Source organism: Coturnix japonica, chromosome W (genome assembly GCF_054131305.1).
Source record: "Coturnix japonica strain WE chromosome W, WE-NBRP24, whole genome shotgun sequence".
In the NCBI taxonomy this organism is placed as follows: domain Eukaryota; kingdom Metazoa; phylum Chordata; class Aves; order Galliformes; family Phasianidae; genus Coturnix; species Coturnix japonica.
In genome coordinates, this window is record NC_140701.1 from 2,650,325 (window position 1) to 2,673,470 (window position 23,146).

General features: G+C 37.5%; 2 protein-coding genes and 1 long non-coding RNA gene across 3 annotated transcripts; all 3 read left to right on the forward strand.

The window, feature by feature from the left end:
- The first annotated feature begins 992 nt into the window (after positions 1–992).
- On the forward strand, positions 993–11,290 carry LOC146754212 (kinesin-like protein KIF20B). The gene is made up of 9 exons (XM_085527591.1): positions 993–1,112; positions 2,698–2,784; positions 2,907–3,023; positions 3,216–3,354; positions 4,659–4,843; positions 7,764–7,875; positions 8,328–8,399; positions 8,859–9,005; positions 10,806–11,290. The coding sequence occupies exons 3-6, from the start codon at positions 2,973–2,975 to the stop codon at positions 7,854–7,856; spliced, it is 468 nt and encodes a 155-aa protein (XP_085383717.1). The 5' UTR covers positions 993–1,112; positions 2,698–2,784; positions 2,907–2,972; the 3' UTR covers positions 7,857–7,875; positions 8,328–8,399; positions 8,859–9,005; positions 10,806–11,290.
- Positions 11,291–12,128: 838 nt separating this feature from the next.
- LOC146754213 (uncharacterized) lies at positions 12,129–13,226 on the forward strand. Its single transcript, XR_014938863.1, has 2 exons — positions 12,129–12,392; positions 12,893–13,226. It is a non-coding gene; the product is annotated as an uncharacterized LOC146754213 (long non-coding RNA).
- Positions 13,227–14,478: 1,252 nt separating this feature from the next.
- On the forward strand, positions 14,479–22,110 carry LOC146754214 (kinesin-like protein KIF20B). The gene is made up of 8 exons (XM_085527481.1): positions 14,479–14,668; positions 17,106–18,309; positions 18,750–18,888; positions 19,310–19,432; positions 19,830–19,890; positions 20,144–20,269; positions 20,533–20,630; positions 22,066–22,110. The coding sequence occupies exons 2-8, from the start codon at positions 17,162–17,164 to the stop codon at positions 22,108–22,110; spliced, it is 1,740 nt and encodes a 579-aa protein (XP_085383607.1). The 5' UTR covers positions 14,479–14,668; positions 17,106–17,161.
- The last annotated feature ends 1,036 nt before the right edge of the window (positions 22,111–23,146 follow it).

Sequence of the window (23,146 nt, forward strand, 5' to 3'; positions counted from 1 at the left end):
AAGTCACAGCATGGAAGATTTAGCGATGGCGTGCTGACTAGAAGGAAAAAACAACACTTACCTTGGAGCTTGTTCATTTTCTCTCCTATCATCGGATATCTTCTCATCATCTACGTAGCTCTGAGGTTGGCCAAAGCCTGTTGCCATGAGCTTTGCTAAACGCAACAGTGCTGTGGCTCAGAGGTATTACACCGGCACATAGCATAGGAGAACTCCATAACCCAAGTGTCATGGGAAGAAGAAAGGGGAACTGTTACAATTAATTACGTTCACTAAATTGATAATTGTAGGCTTCTTGTCACACACTACTGCCTACAGCAAAACAGCACAGATGTTGACAACTGTGATTTCTGCATACAAGCAACCACTCGAGGCTGAGCACACTCTCCTGTCTCTTTGCCATGCCTAGGAAGACCCAGAAGAGCTCAGTGTTCTCTTGCTGTTAGTTTACATCCTCCAAGCACTTCCAAAGGCACGCTGCTCTGTAGAAAAAGCTGAGCTGCCCAGAAAGTTTGAGCAGGAAGAAGGCAGCAGTATCAGTGCACGTCATCCTGGGGGATCTGAAAGCATTTGTGAAGAGAACAGGGAAAGAAGAGGGAAGAGAGCAAAACCAACAGGCACTAGCACTGCTGCCCACAGGGGGCGGGGCTTGAGGTAGGGCCTGTGCCAGAGGGGGGCCTGGCACAGTTAGGGCCAGCTCAGGGCCCAGAGCAGAGGGGGAGCAGGCAGAGGCAGGGCCTTGGGGCCCAGGATGGAGGAGGACCAGGCACAGCTGGGGCCAGCTCAGGGCCCAGAGCAGAGGGGGACCAGGCACAGCTGAGGCCACTGCAGGGCCCAGGTGAGAGGGGAACCCAGCACAGTCGGGGCTGCTTTGGGGCCCGGCACAGCCAGGGCCTATCCCCCTTTTTTGCACATATGAAATGCTCCCAGCTGTGCTGCACAGCAGAACATCTTTCAATTGAGATGAAAGCCTGTGAAATGAAAGAATCCTTTCTTATTTCTTTCACATTTGTGTTTGTTGACTGCAGTTCCAACCAGGTGGACTCGCAGTGTCTTGCAAGTGACACCTGGAAGCAGGTACAGACTGGAGACACAGCACCCTCAATGTCCAGGTGAGTAACAGCAGCCAAGGAGGCCTTTGGGCTCTGCAGGGTCCAAGTGTGGAGCATTACACACAGGAACAGCTGAGTATAAAGACAGTGGCAGAGCTGCAGAGCTTGCCATAGTAGGGAGCCACAGTGGCTCAGCTCATTTCCCACAGTAACACAGGAAATAAGAGCCACGAGGGAAATGCAGATGCCTTCTGCCCCCATCAGAGGGGAGGAATGAGCTGCACTTCCACAGAGACATTCCTCTCACAGCCACTCACACCTCAGGTGTGGAGGGACGAGCTGGGGCTGCTGGTGGCAGCTGTGGAACACTGCCATCTGTGGTGCTCCATCCTGCCCTGGAGGGGCATGTAGAGCTGAGGACCTTTGTCACTGCACAAATGACTGCAAGCAGAGATGTAGCAGAGGGAACATAAAGCATTTAATAACTTATCATACAAAGCAATGAGTAATAGAAATGACAGTATTTCCAACCAAATATCCCCCATCCTAGCAGTCATGCCTGATCTCTACAGTCCCACCCAAACAATTTCCCAGCCCCCTCCAATTCATCCTCACTATCCCACCCCTGAATTTCCCTCCCCCAATTCCCACACAGTAATTGCCCACACTAATTACCAGCATGCAGGGCATGGGGAACACCTGTTCCTTGTGTGCAGGCACCTGGAAAAAAAAGAAGTGTCAGGGAACTGGGGGTCTGTAGCAGGTTGTGGAGGCTCTGCATAGAACATAACCCCAGACCACAATCCCATCAGCTGCTGGAGCAGCATCATCCCTGTCATTGGGGGATGTTGCCAGTGGTGGATAGGGACACAGGGAGAAGCCACACCTTGGTGTAGCTCTGATCTGCTCATGTCCAGTCCAATCCTCTATAGCACTTTCCATCTTCTGTCCTTTGTTCTTAACCGTATCCTTCCTTCTCTTCTGCTCTTTTTCTTTCTTTTAGGTGTCTTACCTGTATCTGCTTTTCCCCTCTTCTGTTCTTTTACTGCTCTGGTCAGCATCCAGTGTCTGCACCACAACTCTAGGTTTTGGGATCGAGAAAGGTACACAGGGCATAGATTTGTACAAGAAAAGCTCTCTTGCTGTGCCCAACAGGTGACAAAAAGGGGCCCTCAGGACCACAAAGGCAGCTTGTTTCTCCAAAAAAAAATAAACTTAATTCTTTTCTTTATAAGAAGCATTAGAATCTTACAGAGAAGATGAAAATCATCTTCACTATGCTTTTAGACTGCGCATAGACTAGACCAAGATGTGTGGTGTTGCTTTGATACCTTATGAGGAGCACTGGTATCAGTGGATGAAGCTAACATTGTCTCAGAAGCACAATAATGGAGTACTTTTGTTTATAGTTGGCCTGAATGCAGTACAGGAGTGTGTTGCAGTAGTACTTGTTCTGAAATTCTAGGCTCTGACTAAGAAGTTTAGCAGGGTCCAAAGCACTTGTGAAAACAGTAAAATATTATTACTTCCTGTGTTAACAAATGAGTCTGTTACAATAGGATGATGAAAATAATGCTGCTTTAATGTCCTAATCATCAAACAGAGGATCTAGTCAGATTTCTAACTTCCAGCTCTTTAATTTTAGAGGTCTAGTTTGGAGCCTAGGGGACACATACAAGTTTGCCTGCGTATTAAACCCTTTACGGCACGGGAGAGAGCAAATGGGTCACAGGTAAGGCATTTATTTAATCATAAACAAAAAAACAACCCTTAAAGTATATATGTTTTCTTTCCTGTAAGATGACCTTTTAAAACTTTTTTCATGCCTGCATTACTTGTGCTTCCTTGTAATAGGGATGTGTTTCACTTGAGGACTCAACAAGCATTATACTGAAGTCCCCTAAGAGCTCATTGGGAAGAATGAGCGATAAAACTTTAGGACAGGCAACACAGAAGTTCACCTTTTCACAGGTAAATTAATTGTCTTTAAATGATTTTAAGTTATTTATGGAAAAAGTTGCTTGTCTTCTGTTACTTCATATAAAGCAAACAAGTTTTTCTTAACTGTCTTTAGAATTATCAACGTGTATCTGACTCCTTACAAGTACCTAAATATTGCTTAAACAAAATAAAGAGATTAACCAGCTTCTTGGTAACATTCAGGTGTTTGGACCTGAAGCAACTCAAGAAGAATTCTTTGAAGGTACTGTGAAGCAACCAGTGAAAGAGTTCTTAGAAGGATGTAATTGCCTTGTTTTTACGTATGGCGTTACAAATGCTGGGAAAACTTACACATTCCAAGGTATGAGCAGAAATGCTTTTTCCTTGAATTAATTTCTTAAAGTGAGAACTACTTCTAGAAGAGAGAGATGTTATGACTTCTTACCTAGTTACTCAACAGGCCTTGTACGTTGCCTTCTTTTGAATACTAGTAGCCTTGAAAAGTCGTCTTCTTCCATAACAAATATTACTAAATTTACAAGTGTGTAAGACAGCATACACTACAATAACTTTGGTTTTTGTTCCTACTATAAATGCGTGCATCTTAAATGCTGTTCTTTATTTGAAGGCAAAGTATGTCTGAGTTTGTTTGATTTATTGTAGGCAGAAATTAAACATTCTGAAACATTTGATCAAGGTATTTCAATCTTTTTTCAAATTTCTGATTTTAGTAATAACAGCAGCATAGAAGATTGTGTTCCCTGAGCTTTAGTAGTACAGAAATAATACATCAATCTCCTTTCTGGCTGGGAGCAGTTGTTTTTTATGTTTAATATTGTCATAACAAATGAAACGATTGGGTTCACAGGAAACAAGTTCCCCTTATTTCTGTTATTTAGTGTTCTGTTACTATGTATTTCCAATAGTTTTATATGCGTGGAGCTGAAGACTTTCCCATAGTAATACCTTTTTAGGACTTAAATATTAAGAATCAACAGGGTAGTATGTTCAAAAATTATCTTTCTATGCACCTTCCATACAGCACTATAGAAATTCTTCTGCGTATTGTCCTCTCTTGTGTTCATGACTGACTTTAAAACACTGAAGCTTGCTTGGTATTTAGTGACAGTGGAAAAACTAAGGCGTGAAGTAGGCAAGATGTGGAGGTAGTTGTGTGCTCCAAGAAAAGGCAATGGGAAAGGAGCTGAGTTACTCTAACAGTTTTTATGAGACTTGTAGATATTTCTAAATAGGGTTTGTGGGACGAAGGGAATGTTGTAGCAGAGACATCACTCTGGTTGTTATTTCAGGGTTGTTTCAGAGCGGGAAGGGAGCCTGGTAAACAGTTGAAAATCTGCACGTCTGTTAAATGTGGGAGTTTGCTGTGGGTTATTTTTTCTTCTTAAGGCTAAGCTTATGCAGAATATTCTGGCTGTTTTAAAGTGATGCCCTGTAATGTCTAAGGAATGGGATGTGAGCTGTTGCTTAAAGCCAGTATTTTTCAGGGAACAGTCTAGTAACACTGCAAACATTGCTTCAGACTGTAACTGGCCTCTAAATTCTTTGTGTATACTTTGAGATTAGAATCAGTTATCTTTGTCTTCATTTATGTTTATATGTTGCTTACAATAGTAACCTGGCCCTTCTTTTGTGTATTGCTTACAGGGACAGAAGATGATGTTGGTATTTTGCCAAGGACGATGGATATGTTGTTTAAAACTGTTGGAGGAAGGCTATACACAAAAATGGATCTGAAACCTATTCGGTGGAGAGATTACGTAAAACTGACTAATGACAAAGTGAGAGAAGAAATTGCTCTTAAAAATTCGTTGCTTCGTCTGACAAAAGAGGTAGGAATCTACTTTATAAAGAAATGATGAGTACATGCATCTTGTGATAGTTCAGTGTTATCCTTTCCATTCTGTAATGAAAGAGGGTTCTGTATTTACACACAGTTTTCTATTTGTCTTTCTGTTCCTGCTGAAAAAGAATGAAGCATCTTATTAGTGGTGTGCTACACCACACTGGGGTATTTTAGTTGTGGAGTATGTTAACTTGATCTTACTGATGAGGTGGTTAAGTGTGGACTTCACAGTGTGAAAGGCAGGTGGCAGTAAAATTCCTTCTGAATTATTTCAAGAGCACAGCTGAGTATGAAGTCTGGCTCCAATGATATTTAAGTATTTCGGGGAAAAACAACACCTGTCTTCTACATGAACCAAAGATGTGTAAAACTGTTCTAGGTTTAGTGAGTATGTGGAAAGAAAATGCAGTGAACAGCTATATGCTGATCTCATCCTACTCCATTAGAGAGTTAAGATGTGATCGTGCGATATAGGTGCCTCCTCTAGTTTCAAGACCCGTGTTCCTAGGTAAAATACTTGACCTTATAAGCTAAGTAGGTACAAGCTTTGCTGACTATACAAAGCCAGATCTGGGTGAGTGTCATGTAGATGAAAACTTCTATGTTAAAAGTTTTACTTCTAAGCATACTGTATCTGGTAGGTGAGATTCCTCCTCTTCAGTAGATGAGAATTTCTTTCTACTTTTGTGCTCTATAAAAAAGCAACACAACCTGAAGCCTGGGAACTGAGTATACATCTATGAACATCATGAGATCTACATGTTGGGAGCTATTCTGTATTTTCTATGACCAAACTACTTAAAAATATTATATTTACAAAATTTAGTCATAACTTCATTTGTGTAACACTTTGATAGCCTGAGTTAAGAAATAATAAGCTGCTTATCTACATTAAGTGATCAAGTATTCTACCTTAACTTCCTTTTCTGAGAGTTGACCTAATAAGCCATAGGATATGGAAGTCCTGAATTAAGAAAATCCCAATAAGAAAAATATTTCAGGAGTCCAAGATTCATGAAGGGTAAAATGCAGATTATAAATGGGCTATTGAAAATCATCTTATTAAATAACTCCTTTTCCTGTTGGGGATTCTCTCCCTATTTGTTCTTTTTCTTTCTGAATCAGGAAGCTGAAATGCATCAGATCTTATAGTAAAGGAATTGTCAGAAATGAGTAGTAAGGTGAAACCAGTCAAAACGTGTAGCCAGGATTTTTGTGTTGGCACCTTGGAACTATACTGTATTGTTTTCTGGTAGAGCAATACAGCTGCTTTTAAAATAAATAAATAAACAAATAAATAAATAAATAAAAGCAACCAGTGGTGTATTGGTGCTGTACATCAATAATAAATCCTAAAGTCTCTGTTTTCTTTCGTAGGTAGACCATCACAACAGCACTAATGACAAATCCCCAGCTGATTCTAAGGGTATGTTTTATATTAAACAGTAGCAATTAGAAAAGCTTCTGTAAGGTCAACGACTGGCTTTTTTGGCTAATGCTGATAATAAAAGGATTATTTAGCTTTTATTTGTAACAGAACGGAATAATGGGCAGGACATCTGGGCAGAAAACAGAAGGAATAAAATGGCTAGGAGACTACTGGGACATCTATCATAACCTGGTTTTATGAGGTGAAAGTAAAACAAAGAAAAAGAGTACGATTTGTGATAAGATCCCTAGTGGTTTTCCGACAGGCCTTTAGGGCACTTAAGAACTCACTAAATACTTTTTTTTTCCCTAAAAAGTCAGAACGAAGTGTCCTTACTAGTTCAGTTCTCTATATTGTAAAGACTGAAGAGTTCTGAATATTTCTAACCCAACTATAGATGTTAGATTGGGTTTTGGAAGTGAAAAAGCAAGCTTTATAGCAGGCGTGTCTTTGCAAATGTGTAGGGCAAGCGTCTTGACTTCCAGATACTTGGTGTTTGTATGAGAGGTGGGGATTCTCTGTGTTTATGTTCTGGGAAAAGTTTTAAGCTGTAAGCTTAACTATTACTTATTTTTAAATGCAGCTAGTTTTACTGTCTCTACATTGACTTGTAATATTTTCTACTTTGCAGGTGCAGAAAATCTCTCAGAAGGATCAGACCAACTTAGCAGATTATCTATAGATGATTTTGTGAAGTTCTCTGGGTTTCATTTTTTGAGATTTACAATGAATGTTTTTATGATTTACTGGCTCCTTTATCAAATGACAGAAAAAAAAGGACACTTTGCCTTGCTCAAGACATCAAGGGATATTCTTACGTAAAAGGTAACTAGAATACTTTGCAAACTGCCAAGCTTGTCATGGAATAGTGTAACATGTTTCTTCTGAGATAGAAAACTCTTAAATGTGTTCAGTGTAGCTCTAGAAGTGTCTGCTTGAATGTGAAGGCAACAAGCTACATGTACGTATCTGCATCTTCAACAGTATTCTCCTTATTCCTGTACTTTGCCCATAAAGCCTGTGTGAACTCCACTGCCTTCATCATCCTTGAAAATGAGAGCCATACAGTCGTTATAATGCAGACAAAATCCAGATAATCCATCCCCAATAAAAACTACAAGCTAAAACAAAAAACTTCTCAGACTGACTTCTGCACCAATGAATACAAACTTTCGGCTTCTGTAGTTTAAGAACTTAGCTTTTGTACTTTCAGTACTAAGGCTGCTTGCTTAATTTGGATGGAACATACTTTAGTATACTGGTAGGATAAACTGTTGTGCTATACTATACCTTGCCCTTTTCTGTGGGAGGAAGAATCTTAGTCTTATCTGCCATCAGCTTGTCGTATGTTTGAGGCAGAGTTAATGAAGTATTTTATTGTCTTAACTAAATGTTCTTAGTTTGTATACCTTATTTCTTGTTCACTTTCTCTTTTGCTAGCGAAGCTTGCAAAAATCACTTTTCCTTCTTTTGAAAGGTTTGCAGTGGGTTCAGATTTCTGATTCTAAAGAAGCTTTCAGACTTTTTAAACTGGGACAGAAACACCGGAGTTTTGCAAGCACAAAGCTAAATACTTGCTCCAGCTGAAGGTGGGAAACTTTCACTAACATTGGGTGTAACATAGTGTGGGGAAGAGGGATGAATGAAAATATTGTTTATGGCTTTTTTTCGGGGAAGAGGCTTTAAAAAGGCTTGATATCTAGTGTTCCATGTGATATTTTGTGACAGTTTGTGATTCTAGTGCTTTGAACTAGAAGGATTAGTCCTTCAAGCAGATAAGTGCATACAAAAGCTAAGTGTTTTATCAAAAACTCTCAACAAAACAACTAAGCCTTCTTCCATGTAAGTAATGGTGGTTCATGAGGGGGAAGAAAAGCAAAATAAACCAAGACGGAATGTCGCTTTAAAAGGTTTAATGCATCTAGTAGAATTATTGTTAATTGAATCTGGAATAAATCCAGCAGTGTTTTGAACAGATGTTACAGATTTTAGAAAATGTGTGTATTTCTGGCTATTGACCTTGCTTCATTTCTCCTTTTAGCCACAGTATATTTACAATTAAGGTACTAAGAATTGAAGACCTTGAAATGCCACGAGTGACACGAGTCAATGAGTAAGTTCAGAGCAGAGTTCCCTTCTTCTTTTAGGATGAAATTGTCAGTTACTTTCAGTATTGATGTATTGATATTGGGCTACGGACACTAGGTTCCCTGATACAGCCTCCTGTATGAGTGGTGGTTCCCCATTTCCTGTCATGCAGTACTAAACCATCAAGTTGTAATGCTGTTCTATATCTTGTGCCCACTGTTCCACACAGTGTTCCTTTATCCTTCTCACTCAACTTCTGAACTAATGTAAATCCTCAGAAGGAAGAATATGGCAGAAAAATGAAAGCTGTGTTGGAAAAGAGTTTGGCAGGAAGTAGTGTGCAACTTCACTAGGAAAGCAACATTAAAAAGCATGAAAGGGTTCAAGAAATTGTTCCTCTAGGAGGAGTGGTTGTGTTGGAAATGATAAATAATCAATGTACATTCAAAGGCAAGAAAACTTAATTTTCCTTATCTGCCTTCAGATTATCACTGTGTGATCTTGCTGGTTCAGAAAGGAATACCAAGACGTGCAATGAAGGTGACAGACTGAAAGAGAGTGGAAATATCAATGCATCTCTCCTAACTCTAAGCAAGTGTATTAGTGCACTCAAGATCAGTCAGCAGTCAAAGTAAGTCCTTGTACAAACTGTAAACTAGTTGTAGATTTCAGATATCATGTACAATGTTTAAACTATTGTTTAAAATGCAGAGTACGAAACTATGTTATGAGTGAAAACTATCTGTAGGCTTCTGCAGATGTGTGAAGACTTAATGATCTAAGAAAGTGATCTATAAACTTGCCTTCTTTTTGTTGTTGTTTTTTGTTTGTTTGTTTTTTCAAATAAAACCATTCCAGTTCTAAATTTCTGAATGTGTTATCATAGACTTAAGCAAATTAGCGTTGTGGTTTAGTTTTTTTTTTTTCTGGCCTTGCCTTCTCAAACAAGTCCTGGGGCAGATTATAAAATTTGTTTTCACTATTTTCACTTTAAATGTGTGAAATGTTAGACCTTTTCCTCCTTTGTTATTTAGTTGCATTTATCATTTAGTTCTGCTGTAACAGTTTTCCTCAGGGATATTGCTGTGCTTTGTCCTAGCCAAGAGACATGGTCAGAATATATATATTATATATATATATAATTTGGAAAAGAAAAATTATATATAGATATATATAATTACATATATACATATAGATATATATAATTACATATATAAATATATATTTTTTTTTCCAAACCTTGATGCAACTTCATCATTCTTTCTGATCTAGCTAACCAAATTCAGAGAGAAGAAAGCCTGCTTGCTACTTCTGTCTGAGGTTGTGCTCTAAATGAGTGCAGACAGAGCTTTCTGTATTTTAAACAATGTAGTATTTATTTACAGTCACAGCTGGATATAATTGCAGAATTCTCTGCTGATTCTCATTTGAAGGTGTCTTTCTGTCCCAAAGATTAGGTGAGCTCTGTGTTCATGAAATGCCACACTGTGCCTGGTAGCCTATTCAAATTCTGTTATGCTTAAAAGTAGATGAAAATAGGCCTTGCTACTGGATTAGTCTCTTATCTGTCTGTCCTTTCTAGGGAAGAAGGATTCCTTAAAATTAGCTGCTGCTTAAAGTGCTTTGATTTATTCAGAACTGTTTTATTTGTTGGTCCTGATCACTTGAAATTTTAACAATATGGGGGAAATGTAGTGATGACTTTGATAGTAATTTTCTTTAAAATAAGAACTCATTTACCACTCCTGCACTAAAGCTACTTATGGGTCACGTGTGTTGTGACAGGAGCGTAGCTATGTGAAGCTTTTAGCTCTGTTGGCAGAATTCAGTAGCTGTAAAGAGTCCAGCAGGTAACCTCACTAGAGAACAGTGTGTTTAGTCACGCTTTAGGAGTTCTCTCCTAATTTTCTGTACATCACCAGCTGTTTGATTCAGTGACTTAACCTTGGTTTAGGAAACACCAGAGATGTTGTGATAAGTATATGCTTCTTTATTTCCAAAGTATTTACTATTGTCCTTTCCTAGAGACAATATACTGAGAGAGTGCTTATCTCTGATTTTGTTGGGTACTGTTTTCTTAGAAGTAGATAGGTCAGTTTGCCAGATGTGGTAAGGGAAAGAGAAAGGTGAGAGAGAATTTAAGCTAACGTGAGGCTGTATGACCTATCTTAGGCTGGATGTTGAATGTACTTTTTGTTTTAAATGTTCTCGTGGGTTGTCTAAGAAGATAATGGCTGCATAGTAGCTGGAACAATCATACAACCTGTCTGCAAACTAGCAAAAAGATTAAATTCAAAACAACCCACAACTCAAAATGATTTAAAGACTAGTGCAGTTATTAATGTGTTGTCTTCCACTTGGATAGCTCTCACATTGAAATGAAGCTGTTAACTTCTGCTAATGGGATTTGTTGTGGTTTTTGTCTTCAAAGGGTGCAGCAGCACATACCGTTTCGTGAAAGTAAGTTAACACACTTTCTTCAGGGATTCTTCAGTGGAAAAGGGAAGATACACATGTTAGCAAACATCAGCCAGTGTGCTTCAACCTATGAAGAAACACTCAATGTGCTAAGATTCTCAGCTATTGCACAAAAAGTGAGTATGTTGTAGTCTATTTTGTTGATCAGTACTTATGATTTGCATTTAAAGAAAAAATTCTGTTCTTCTAAGAATATGAATCTATTTGTGTAGTATCTGTAGTGAATCTGGGTGTTTGTCTCCATACAGCAGTCAGGATTTTTAATTTAGTGTTTTAGTTGAGCTTAATTTTCCTACAGAGTTTTCTAAAAATCTCTACTGGGGTCTTTGTGTTTCTTTGGGGCGTGAGGGCAGAAGCATCTTCTGAGAATCTCATTCCTAAAAAGTATTCAACCTAACAAGAAGCAACTTGTTACATCTGGAGGAGATTTTATGCTATTTACTTAATTTTTCTCTCTTCTCAAAATATGATCCCATGTAGGAAAGCAAATCCAGCTACCCCATATCTTGCTGCTGTTGTAATTTTGAATATTGTCCAGTTCAAGTGTTGACAAAAGAAGTGGAGCAGTAAAGAGTTTGAAAAGCTGTGTTATGGCCATCAGATGCTTCAGTGGGAAAGTGGGGGTTAAGCGGAATGGGTAGGAGTGAGTGCTATGATATAACACTGAAGAAGTTAAGCTTTCAGATCAGTGCTACAGTCTTGATGGAAAACTTGGAAGTGCTGAGAGTTTGTGTTTGAAGCACAATTGATGGATGTGTGCCCTTGGATTGTGGCCTTATCTGAAAGAGGTTAAGTGTGAAAGTAGAGGGAGCAGCCTATGAGGGTGATGTGGCGCTGCAAGACAAAGAACTGAAAAGATGATGATCAGTTGCATTGAATGCAACTGGAAACTCAAAACATAAAAAAAGCAGAAATCTATGGCTGCATGAAGTGGCAGTTCTTGTACATTGTTGGCCTAGTGAAACTCTTGAGGTTAAAAGCAGGATTGGAGTCTGCAATAACTCTTTTGTAATTTCTTGAAAACTGGTTTAAGTAGTGACCAAACATCAAATACTATAAAATATATTAGCTGTTACTAGAATGCCACTTATCTTCCCCCCATATGAATCACTGTCATGTTGTATGTGAATTTGTGAGGTGGGTTTTGAAGCTGAAATTAAAAACTTCTTGTATGGCTGTGTTCATAGTGGCTATCCAGACTATGTGTAGAAATAACAGCTATTATGTAGTCAGCTATTCACCAGTTTTAACTGATTATAAATTACGTTTCAGGGTGGAGAACATAGCATAGTGCCTGACACCTGTGTTGATCCTGAGGGCATTCTTGATTCTGTGCATTATGATGTCATGGATATTAAAGAGCAAGCTGAGGCAGCACATAGTTCCATTGTATCCCTGGAGGACCCGAAGGAAGATATTGGCTGGTTTGAAAAGCAGCTGGAGAAAACTAACTTTGAACTGATGGAGACCAAAGAAGAGCTAACAGAGAAAAACAGCAAACTACTTAAAACTGAAGAAGAGCTGATGCAGAAGAACAAAGGTGAGTTATGCAATGTGAAAGGTAGAAGACAGAAATAGTTCATTAATCTAAAATAGAAATAACCAGTTTGAGTAGGAATTAGAGGAGATGTTCTACCTTTGGAACCATAGCCTGTAGATAAATGATAGTTGGTTCCTTGTGTATATTCAGGTTCAGCAATTCCACGGTTTTTGGTTATTTCTTTTCTTTTTTTTTTTTCCCCCTCTCCTTTAAACTGCAACTAGCAGCTTTACGCTTTCGTAAGTATGGGGTTAAATGTCTATATCTTGATTTTTACTTTTATATTGTAATCTCTACTCTTCTTTATGTCTTGTTGATGCAATGTTTTCATTCCAAGAATTATAGAAAACTTTTGAATCACTCCCAATAAGTGAAGACCACATGCAAATTAATTAATCTGTTCAAAAGCTACCTAAACATTAGAATATCTGGAAAAATTGATTACTTAATAAACTATCTATTGGCTACTTATGTAATACAACCTTTTCTGTGTGTTACAGACTTTGAAATGCAGATGATTAAATTGGATGAGTCTGTTGAGCAACTTAAAGAAGCAACTGAGGTAACTTTATCAAGATGTTGTGTAAAATTGTTTTAATTAATTAATTAATTAATACCAACTTGTGGTAGCTTAAAATGCTATTCCAGTAGGCTCAATTAATAGATTTCTTACCGAGCTTAGCTTAACTGAATTTGCCTTTAATGCATTGTGTAATTCAGCTACTTAACACTACATTAGAAACTGATGACTGAATTTTTTTTATTTTTTTATTTCCAATCTCAATCAAGGTGCAGAAAGATGACATTATTACAGAGCTACAAGACTTAAAATCTCATTTAGAAGAAAAAGTAAAAGATTATGTGAGTTTTACACATCTCCGTATCCTTATACAAAAAAAGGAAAACACTAATTCTATGCTTGTAATCAACACATTTTTGGAAAACTGATTTTCTGTATGTAGCTGGTACTCGCTTGAAATTGTAAACAATTCAAATTTATCTGAAGGTAGTTGTTGTTAACACAAACAACAAAAATATCAGCGTGTTCCACTAACTCCTGCCTCACACTCCTACATCAGAGGAAGAGCAACAGTAAAAGTATGTTGAGTAGAGTTGGAAGTACGAGTAGGAATGGTCAGGATATTTCCACGTTCTATGCAGTCCATAAAACTTTATCCTGACTAATGTACTGCGAGCTACTGAATATGTGAAGACTAGCTTGATTAAGTATGTGTGCATACCACTTCTGGTGGTTTTTGTTCATTTTTTGATGTTTGGTAGCCTGAAGTAGCTCTGAAAACATTTATAGTTAATTCTGTCACTCAGATCTCTAACCTTGTAAGCTTAGCAACTTGACCCTTCTTAGTCTTTGACTGTCTGCATCACTGCAACTTAGTATTTCCATGGTATTAAAGCTGACTGTGATGAGTAGTCATGTCCTCACCTATTACTTCTTCCAAGAACAAGGCTCCAACTCTATCTGTAAGATTGTGTGGCCTGAACACTTCTGAGGCTTTTCTTTTCATAAGCTACTAAAGATGAATAATCAGTCCTTGGCAGTGCCAGCATGGCTTAACAGTCGTCATCTTGTAAGTAAGGAAGCTTCACTTGTGGTCAAGGACACAATCTAAAATATGCGTGACAGAGCTGACTAAGCTTTAAAGTTGGATTATATCTGTCACGATGAAAGTGATTTTAGCAGCTTAGCAGAAGTGTGATGTGATGAACTTGTATGAGAGCTGACCATTTGCTCTTTGACCATGTTTGTAATTTTGTTGACTTCTTGGAAACAGGAAATTCTTTGATAAACTGGTAAACTCTTGATTGTGTGCAAGTCTTTTACTTTGTAACCTGCTAGGCTCTTGCTTTCCCTTGTATACTCTACCGAGTATTGCACTTGTCATTATCTGAAGGTGTACTTGTTCTGTCTGCTATTGAGATTTGTAACTGATGTCTATAGAGTCACCAGGTAAATATTTTAGCTGTATGGTTTTGTGTAAATATTTGCCTACAGAAGATTACTGAGACTTAAGTGCTCCTTTTGTTAAGCTTCAATGTAACTGATCTTATATCAATACAGGAAAAGACTACCTACCATTTAACTACCATTAAAACAGAACCGGCAGAAGAGAACACTAATAAAGGAACTGAAAGCATCCAATTTTCAGTGCTTTCAGTTAAAGCACTGAAACAAGAGAAAACTGAGTTGGAAGTGGGAAGAAAGCGCAGTAGTGATGAAGATAAGCCTACTGTGGAAGAGCCACCTCCAAAGAAAGGTACAGTTTCTTCCATCGTTGAACAGGGTGTCTTCCAAAACAATAAATTGCTTCCTATTCCGGATAGGAAGCAAAAGGCTGTGAAGCACGTTACCTTATGGTATAAGGAGAAAAGCCACTGTGTTAAACTGTAAATAGAAGTAACTGTTATGTAAATATCCCTTTTTCAGAAGGTCCTATGCTGTTCATTTTTGAATGCTTAGGATTAAAAGTTTTTGGCACTATTTTTTTCCTTTTTGCTGCTTTTTCCTCATCTGTTGATGCACTTGCAGATTTGGTAATAGTTTTAAAGCAGTTTCTTTAGGATTGTTTCAACTGCTGTTGCTGATCTTCTGAGTAGCATCAGCTGCTCAAGTGCTTTTTTTTGTTTGTTTGTTTTGTTTTTCCTGAAGCAACTATCAAAATTGTTGACGACCTGCTAATTGCTCGCTCATGAGCAATATTTGAGCAAAATGGTTTGGATAAGCTCTGATGCATGTAACTTCACTTCTGGGCACAGCTGAGCATCAGTGTTCCTAGAATTACGGAAGGCATATACAATGTAGAAGGGAAAATGTAAAACTTAGCTGTATTCCCTTCCTTTCTTCTATTCCTCTTGCAAAATATGTGCAAGGGAGAAAGTCAAGGCCTTCTTTGGATGAGATGCTGTTCTTGGATGATTTGTCCCTGCTGCCTTTATTTGGCATAAATATTGAATCCTAATGTGACCACTGAATGGCATCACATATAAGCATCTTACCAGAGACTGAGGGAGGGATGTGGACTCCTCCATACTCCAAATAGTAGTGGGTTTGTTCAAATCATATGACCAAAGCTCTCATTTAAAAATTAATGACAGCAATGCTCCACATAGGAATTAAAATGGGTAGCTAATAGTCACAATGTCAGCATGAAGTTTTCGGTTAAGAAGTACTGAGTATTCAATCATGTTAAAATTTTCTTCTATTTGTGAGTATTAATAGCGTCCAATTTCAAAAAACTCTTAATATATATTCTTTAGCTATGTTAAATATACACAGTAGAACAATGAGCACAGGTATGTTGTGCTGGTTCTTTTGTAGAATTAGTTATATAAGTAGCACGAGCAAAAGTGTTTTAGGAGATGCTAGGTTATCTCAGCTTCAAGTTCAGGGTATTTACACCATTCTCTGAGCTTTTAGGTCTTGTTTCCTATGCTCTGTAATAATGCTTTTTCCCTACTTCCTCTGTAAGGAGCTTCTAGACTGAACATTACACATCTTCTCCCTAGTCTTATTTATCTTGCTTTAGTACTTGCTTGTTGTTTTCAGCATAAAGTGTTTAGATTACTTATAAATCATATTCCCCTCACTAGTGTTGCTGGGTGAGCAGTCAAAACCCAAAACCTGGTTTGGGGTGGAATATGCCACTGCTGTTTCTTCAGTATGACTTTTAAATCAGTTGAGGGCTGTATATAAAACTCCTTAGATGAGTTAAGAGGCTGTTTCCATGCAGTACATGTGAATCTGTATGTAATGCAGGCTGCACGTGGGCACTATAAAATTCTGCATTGTAGTAATAAAAGGACTGTACAAGAATCACCATTGAATATATTGTTGTGGTGACCCAATTCCTAGTAAGTCTTGACTTATATTTATTTTTTTTAATACTTAAAGTATGCATATTATGGAATGGACATAACTGGATTCTAAAGCAATGTTGAAATACAGAAGTTGCTTTTGATAGAAAGAAAATGCATGTGATTTTAGCTAATTGCTCACCAGTTAAAGAAAAAAACAGCCCCAAGCTAATGGAATATTTATGGAAACTTGAATCTGCAAATTTGTACAACTTTATGAGTGAACTTTATATGCAAAAGAGTAAGTGTGGACAGAAGTAGGAATCCTCATATTTTGTTTAGAGATCAACTGAATAAGAGAGACAGATATCAACACTTAAGTGATCAACTTGTCCAGGGTTTTATCTTTCTTTTGAAAGTAAGAGGACTGTGAGTTGGAATGAAATTTCTTAGAGAACTGTTTATCTACCATTTAGATGTAGATGGAGTGATTCCTGGCTGCCTTATAGGGATTGCTGAAGCACGGAAGATAGAAAGAATATAGCTGTGAATTATCTATCTCGTTCCCATGTTTCTTAAATCTAATTAGATTTTCTACTGGTGTGGAGTGGAAGGTTTGAGTAGTGCCATGGTAAAAGTGTTCTTCCAGACTGAAAACCTTTTGCTCTTAATTCTGTATAGAAATCTGAGGCACCTGATTACGTGTTCAGAGGACTTTAATTCCTTCACTAGTATCAAATACTATGTGATGTGAGGGCATGGCTTGCATATTACGACAGTGTTTCACTTAGAAGTTGCTACTTGGTGTTGTGAACTGCTATGTAATAATTATTTTAATCAATCTGAGCTACATTCCTTTTCCCCTTTTTTTTTTGGTTTGTTTGTTTGTTTGTTTTACAGTAGTTGTAAATGAGAGAAAGAAAAAGAACACTGTAGAGCAAAGGACAATTGAACACATGAAACAAAAGTGCTCCGCGTACCGAAAGGAAGTACTAGCACTGAGGGAAAGAACTGAAATCTTGGAACATCATTTAGCTGTGCTTGAAGAACAATGCAGAAGAGAAAAAAATAAAAAAGAAGATTTCAGTAAGCAGGTAACAAGCCTGCGTATTGAGCTTTCTTTTTCTGAAGAAACAGCTGATGCCCTCCGTGAACAAATTCTGCAGGGTCAAGCTGACTATCGGGAAATTGCTTCTGAACTGGATGAACAGAAATCTATAAATATGACACTAGAAGACAAAAATGCCCAACTAACTAACAACATAGAAGTTGCCAAAGAATATATAATTGATAAAGTGTCACAAGTAAAAGAAATGCGGACCAAATTAGATGAATTATACAAATGTCACTTAGAGTTTCACGCCATCGGTACTGACTTTGTCAGTGTAAAGGATTCCTCAGACTCTGAAAAAGATGAGCCAGGGACATCTCAAATTAGTTCTGCATGCATTCAGTCACAGACTTCTTCCATCTCAGATCATGTGCAGGACCTCTCCTTTAACTATAGTCTTGAAAGGATTTGGGAAGTATGCAGAAGTATTGTTGATGTTTCCTCACAAAAAAGTCAGCACATCAAAGCACTGCTTCAAGACAATGAAAACCTAAAGGCGGGACTGAATAATGCTGAAAATCATAATCGTCAACTTGTAATGAAGCTATGTGAGATTACAACTCACACTAGTCAGGAAGAAGATCTTGTGAATCAGTTACATGAGCAAATAGAGAAGAAAACTCAGGAGTTTGAAGAAAAGACTGCAGAAGATCAGAGAGTGATTGCACAATTTCAGGAGGAAGTTGCCAACTGTGAGGTAAAAATAAGAGAGCTTGAATATCTCCTGGAGGCTTCCAAGACAATGGAAGACAATGTGTCAAAACTCAATGAATTACTTAAAGAAAAAGAATCTATTATTGTTAATCTGGAGACAGTTACAGCAACTCTGCAGGAGAAGTCTGCAAATGCAGACAAAAAGTTTGAAGAGTTAAGTAGCAAAGAAGCAAATCTGATTCAAGAAGTTATGCAGATGAAAAACAGCTTGGAGCAGATGAAACACTCTCTTCGGGAAAAGGAAAAGAGTGAAATGGAGAAAGTGCAACATATAGAATCGTAACTAACCATTGAGTTAACTTAGAGCCCTTTGAGAATGAACTAGAGTTAAAAATAGTTAATGGGAACATCCCTTCGACTTAATGCATCTGCATGCTTATCAATGGCCAAACTACTACTTTAGGATGCTTTGGTATGCTACTTGAGTTCCAAGGGAAAACAGGAGTGTGCAAGGAAATAAAGAATAATATGGGGATTGCTGGTGGTTTTGTTGTACATCCCTCAGAATAGCATCTGAATAATTTATTGCTTCAGCATCTGATTATGAGAAGCAAGCTGAAATTCAAAAGTAATTGTTTAAATCTTGTCACTGGTCTAGATAGATTTAAGAGTCTATTTACAAATAGAAACCAACAGGCAGGGCATGGATTAAGCTGTAATTGCTGTTTCCATGAGATGTGTAACAGTAATGTTCTTTGTCTCTTTATTTTTAACATAAGGCTAGAAAATATTCTTTCTGAGAGTTCTGCCCTTGTACTGAATTTGAAAAAAAATTTGCAGAGGAAAGAAGAAGAGTATGCAGATCTAAAAGACAAACATTCAGATGCCAAGAAACAAATTCAGCAAGTACAAAGCGAGGTTTGTAACTCCAAAGCCTAAAACCTAAGTCTTGTGAAAAAACGCTGATAACTGGGAAGAAGAATGCTATTTACTTGAAGAGAAATAGACTAATTTCCAGAGGCTCTTTAATATAAGCATGTATATTTTTTTTCTTCAATTTCAGCTTCAGTGATGTTAATAGTTAAAATTTAATTATTAAACAAGAAGATATTTTAAAACCCATTTTGCAGGATCTTAGTCTGAAAGTTTATTGGGTGTGCTTGGGGTGGAAAATTGAAGCTTAAAAACGAATTCATGTCTTCCTTGGTAACCTTGCACTTGCTGTCATTTTCCTACTCAGCACTTGTTTGTGAATTCCTCTTTATTTAACAAAGAAGTATTTGGCCAGGTTGGATTACAGAAGTCTTTTAATGAACCGTGAGCTGTGCTTACATTACAGGTGTCCACGATGCGTTCTGTGGAGGAATCCCTCAGGATCAAGACGTATGAACTTGAAAGGGTTATTAACTATTTTAAGGATGAGCTGGATTATAAAGACTTCTATATCCAACAACTTAAGCAGGTATTTTACTTGCTCTTATTTTTTATTAAATGAATGATGCAGGTTTTCCAAGCAACAGGAAAAAGGTCAAAAAAAAAAAAAAATTGGAACAAAATGAAAGTGGCCAACTGAAATTAGTGGTAGACCATGAAAGATATTCAAATAATTAGTCACTACAGAGCACTGGCAGATTGCTTTAAATACAATAATCTGCATAGTAAATACATATGTAATACATGCATGTAACCTGATCTTGTTGAGTGACATCACGATATGTTAATTGAAATGTCTTACCATAAACTCTTTTTATCAGCTTTAGTCCTTATTTATGCTATATGAAAAACTTATTAATTCTAGGCTGTCTTAAAGATTCTGCTTGTTTTTACTGTGTATGCTTTTCTTTCAACATGAAATATAGGAGCTGGTGGAAACTGAGAGGATGGAAGATATCTCCGAAGACTATGACCAACTATGTGACGGTCAGCCATTATTTGTGTGTGTGTGTGTGTGTGTGTGTGTGTGTGTGGAATATCTGTGTAAATGTTGTCACATTGCTAATGACTTTGTGTCTTCTGTGTTTCGATTTTAAAACATGTCTGCATATATTTGTATGTAAATATTTCAATGGAGATGCTCTATTTCTTTTAAAAGAGCTTTTGGTCATTGGAGAATCTTGATTTGAGAATAATGGGAGCTAGTAGGGAGTTCATCTGTAAATTTTCAATCCTTCAGATCTGTGTGCAAGGGATAGAACAATTGAAGTTATGCGGATGACATTAGAAGAACAAGAGGAAATGCAGCTTGAACAAGATGAAATGCTTCAAGCTCAGTTAGAAGAGAACCAAAAATTAGCTTCAGGTAATCTTTCCAGGGAAAGGGAGCAGGGATGCAAAAGGGGTTTAGATGTACTGTGATAGCCACTTCCATTTTCATGTAACTGTTACTTAGGCATTAACGTTCCATAGTAAACAACAAATCTCTTGTAGTTAAAGGCTTCTGTTATTTCTTTATGTCTGTAGCAGATAAAACTGAAGCAGCTTTAGTAAAAAGTCATTGGTGTGGTATTTCAAATATATATTTGAAATGATATGCTATCTAACCTCATTTTGTGTATTGAGTAGAACTGATTGCATGGAAACAGAAATACAGTGAGCTGGAATACCAGAGAAATAGTGACTGGCAGCAAAAGAACAACAAAAGTGATGAGGCAAATTTGAATGTAAACAATACAGAATTAATAAAGCTGCAAAAAGAGCTGGAGGTAACTTAACTTCAAAGTTGTAACTTAATAAAGTAAACTGTTATATTGATTACAGAAACTTCCTGTAAAAGCTGCAGTGCAACATGCAATAGGGACCAGGTGCAGCTTTTTTGTGGTACGTTAAGAATGGCATCACTGATGCCCCCATAGTATAGGAAGTGTAGCCTTCCCTACATTATGCTGCCATGAGCAATGCTTCTTTTGCTGGCCTCTGAACAGTTAGTTGTCTTATCCCATCTGATGTTATTTTTTGTTGTTGTTGTTTGTTTGTTTTTTTAAATAAAAGTAATGGGCTGGCAGTGGGAGTTTTCTAAGTGAGTATACAATAGGTTACATCCACTCTGTTAGTGGAATGGTTCTGAACTTCTTTCCTCCTTCACCTTGAGTAAGCTTATTCATGATATTTTTTTTAATGCGCAGAGCCAATTCACTTTTTCAAGAAGAGGGGAAAGTTGAACATTCATTGCTTCATTCTATACCACGTCAATGTGCTATAAGCAGAGTATACTTATACAATTGTTGTTTGCAAGAAAGGAATACTAACTCAAAGCAAATTGTAACTTACGGTGTATTTGTCAAAACTGTTTTCTGTTAGTTGCTCGGGCAACTAATATAAGCTATCAAAATCATCATCTAACTTTATCACCAGGAAGCCTTTTTTGTTGGGCTGCGGGTCTACTAATTTTCCTTGGTTAAAAGACTTTTATTTTTTCCAAGCAGTTTCTCAGGTGCTCTGTCCTATATATGAGAATGTCTGCCAGTAGGTTTGATAGGAAAGGAGACTACTCCTACAGTGTAAACTATGTTGCTTTTCTTTGTCTTTCAACCCTAAAGGAGCTGCAAGTTTTTCTACAACTGCTGCAAGGCAGCGTAAAGTGTTAGAAGTTTTTAAGTTAAAAGAGTTTTTCTTATACTGACTTTTGGTGTAAGTTCTGTAAAGCTTGTGTGAACATTTATAAAGAAAAAGAGATGTTTTATGGAGGCTCTCCAGTCTGAATAAGAAATACTGGAAATGATTATTTTTTAATGGAAAAGAACAAATGATTATCCAATACCTGCCTTTGGGAATATTCTGTAGTAAAAACTGCTAATGTTTCTGTTATCTTGCAGAAACAAGTCTATTTAATGATGACCTGGCTTTTAAGACTTTTATTCCTTAATGACTCACTATTTCATTTTTGGTTTCTTTGAAATAGGAAAGTGAGACTAAGTATCAAACTGATAGAAAAAAGTGGCTGGAGGAGAAAGAAGAGCTCCTAAATCAGATAAAAGAAGCTGAGAATCTTCGCAACAAAGAAATGAAACAATTTGCTGAGGACCGACAACATTACGAAAAGCAACAAGCAGAAACTGTAAGTGATGAGGTCCTGGCAGAGTTGTCTGGTGCCTGTAGTTTGGAGACAACTACATACCAAGTATTAACAGTAAGGGTGCATAAGAGCAGCTTGTCCAAGTCCCCTTGCTTTCTTATGCGCCAAAGCCCATATGAGAACTGCTTGATTTGGAAAAGGAAGGAATGGGGGGGCCACAAAAAGAAAGATCTTTCATAAGTGCATAATGAAATGTCACGTATGTGGGACATCAATAAGAAAATTACAGTTGAAAAATAGATCACTATTTAATGAGGCTAAGAAAGTATTTTGTACAATAGCTTTTGTTTGTTCTCTTTTCTGCAAAGCAGAAGTCCATTAAGCCTTTATAAGGAAGAAAAGGCAATTGAGTTTCTAAAGAAACCCCACAAACTTCTCTCCAGATACTGAATAAAAATACTTGGTCAAACGGCCACAGTTTTGCTCCTTTATCACTTTCCAAATAGTGACTGATAACAAAGTCACTTGAGTTACTTGAGCTGTTTGCTGGGCTCTTGTCATGTAACTTCTTAAACATGTGAATCTGTACATTCTGCAAAGCTTTTTTTACATCTGGAAGTAGTTAGTCCTGACTTTCTGGATCTGCAAGCAGCATAGAAGGATGTGAGGAGCTTAGTATTATTATCACTTTGTGACTTTATTTTCCTAAAGCTCATTAGTAATCATTAAGTGAGCAAATTGAAGTTCTTAAATAATACTAATATTTTTTCACAAGGAGAGTAATGTAGGTTGTCTAATAGAAGCATGGTTTTGCTTCTGTAAGTTTGTAGTGCAACTACTTCTAGAGCTCCTGTGGATCTTGAAGAGATCATACATTTACTAAGACTGTAAAATGGTGCTAACTACCGAAGTGTTAGAACAGTTCAGTGTGTAGTAGGTGATGTTCACTGTTCATCTGTTCTTCATTTAGGAAAGACTTGTTGCCCAGCTGGAGGAAAAGGACCGTAATCTTCAAAAGTGGCGTGAGGAGAGAGATCAGTTAGTAGAAGCTTTGGAAGAACAGCTCAAAAGTTTGGCTTTAAATGAAAGCTTGGAGCAGATGAAACATTCTCTTCGGGAAAAGGAAAAGAGTGAAATGGAGAAAGTGCAACGTGTAGAATCGTA

Coding starts and splice junctions, on each gene's coding strand:
- LOC146754212 (XM_085527591.1), top strand. CDS start 2,973: ATGAGCGATAAAACTTTAGGACAGGCAACACAGAAGTTCACCTTTTCA. Junction 3,355..4,658: donor GAAAACTTACACATTCCAAG/GTATGAGCAGAA, acceptor TATTGCTTACAG/GGACAGAAGATGATGTTGGT. Junction 4,844..7,763: donor TGCTTCGTCTGACAAAAGAG/GTAGGAATCTAC, acceptor TTCTTTTGAAAG/GTTTGCAGTGGGTTCAGATT.
- LOC146754214 (XM_085527481.1), top strand. CDS start 17,162: ATGAAACAAAAGTGCTCCGCGTACCGAAAGGAAGTACTAGCACTGAGG. Junction 19,433..19,829: donor ATATCCAACAACTTAAGCAG/GTATTTTACTTG, acceptor CATGAAATATAG/GAGCTGGTGGAAACTGAGAG. Junction 20,270..20,532: donor GAACCAAAAATTAGCTTCAG/GTAATCTTTCCA, acceptor TGTATTGAGTAG/AACTGATTGCATGGAAACAG.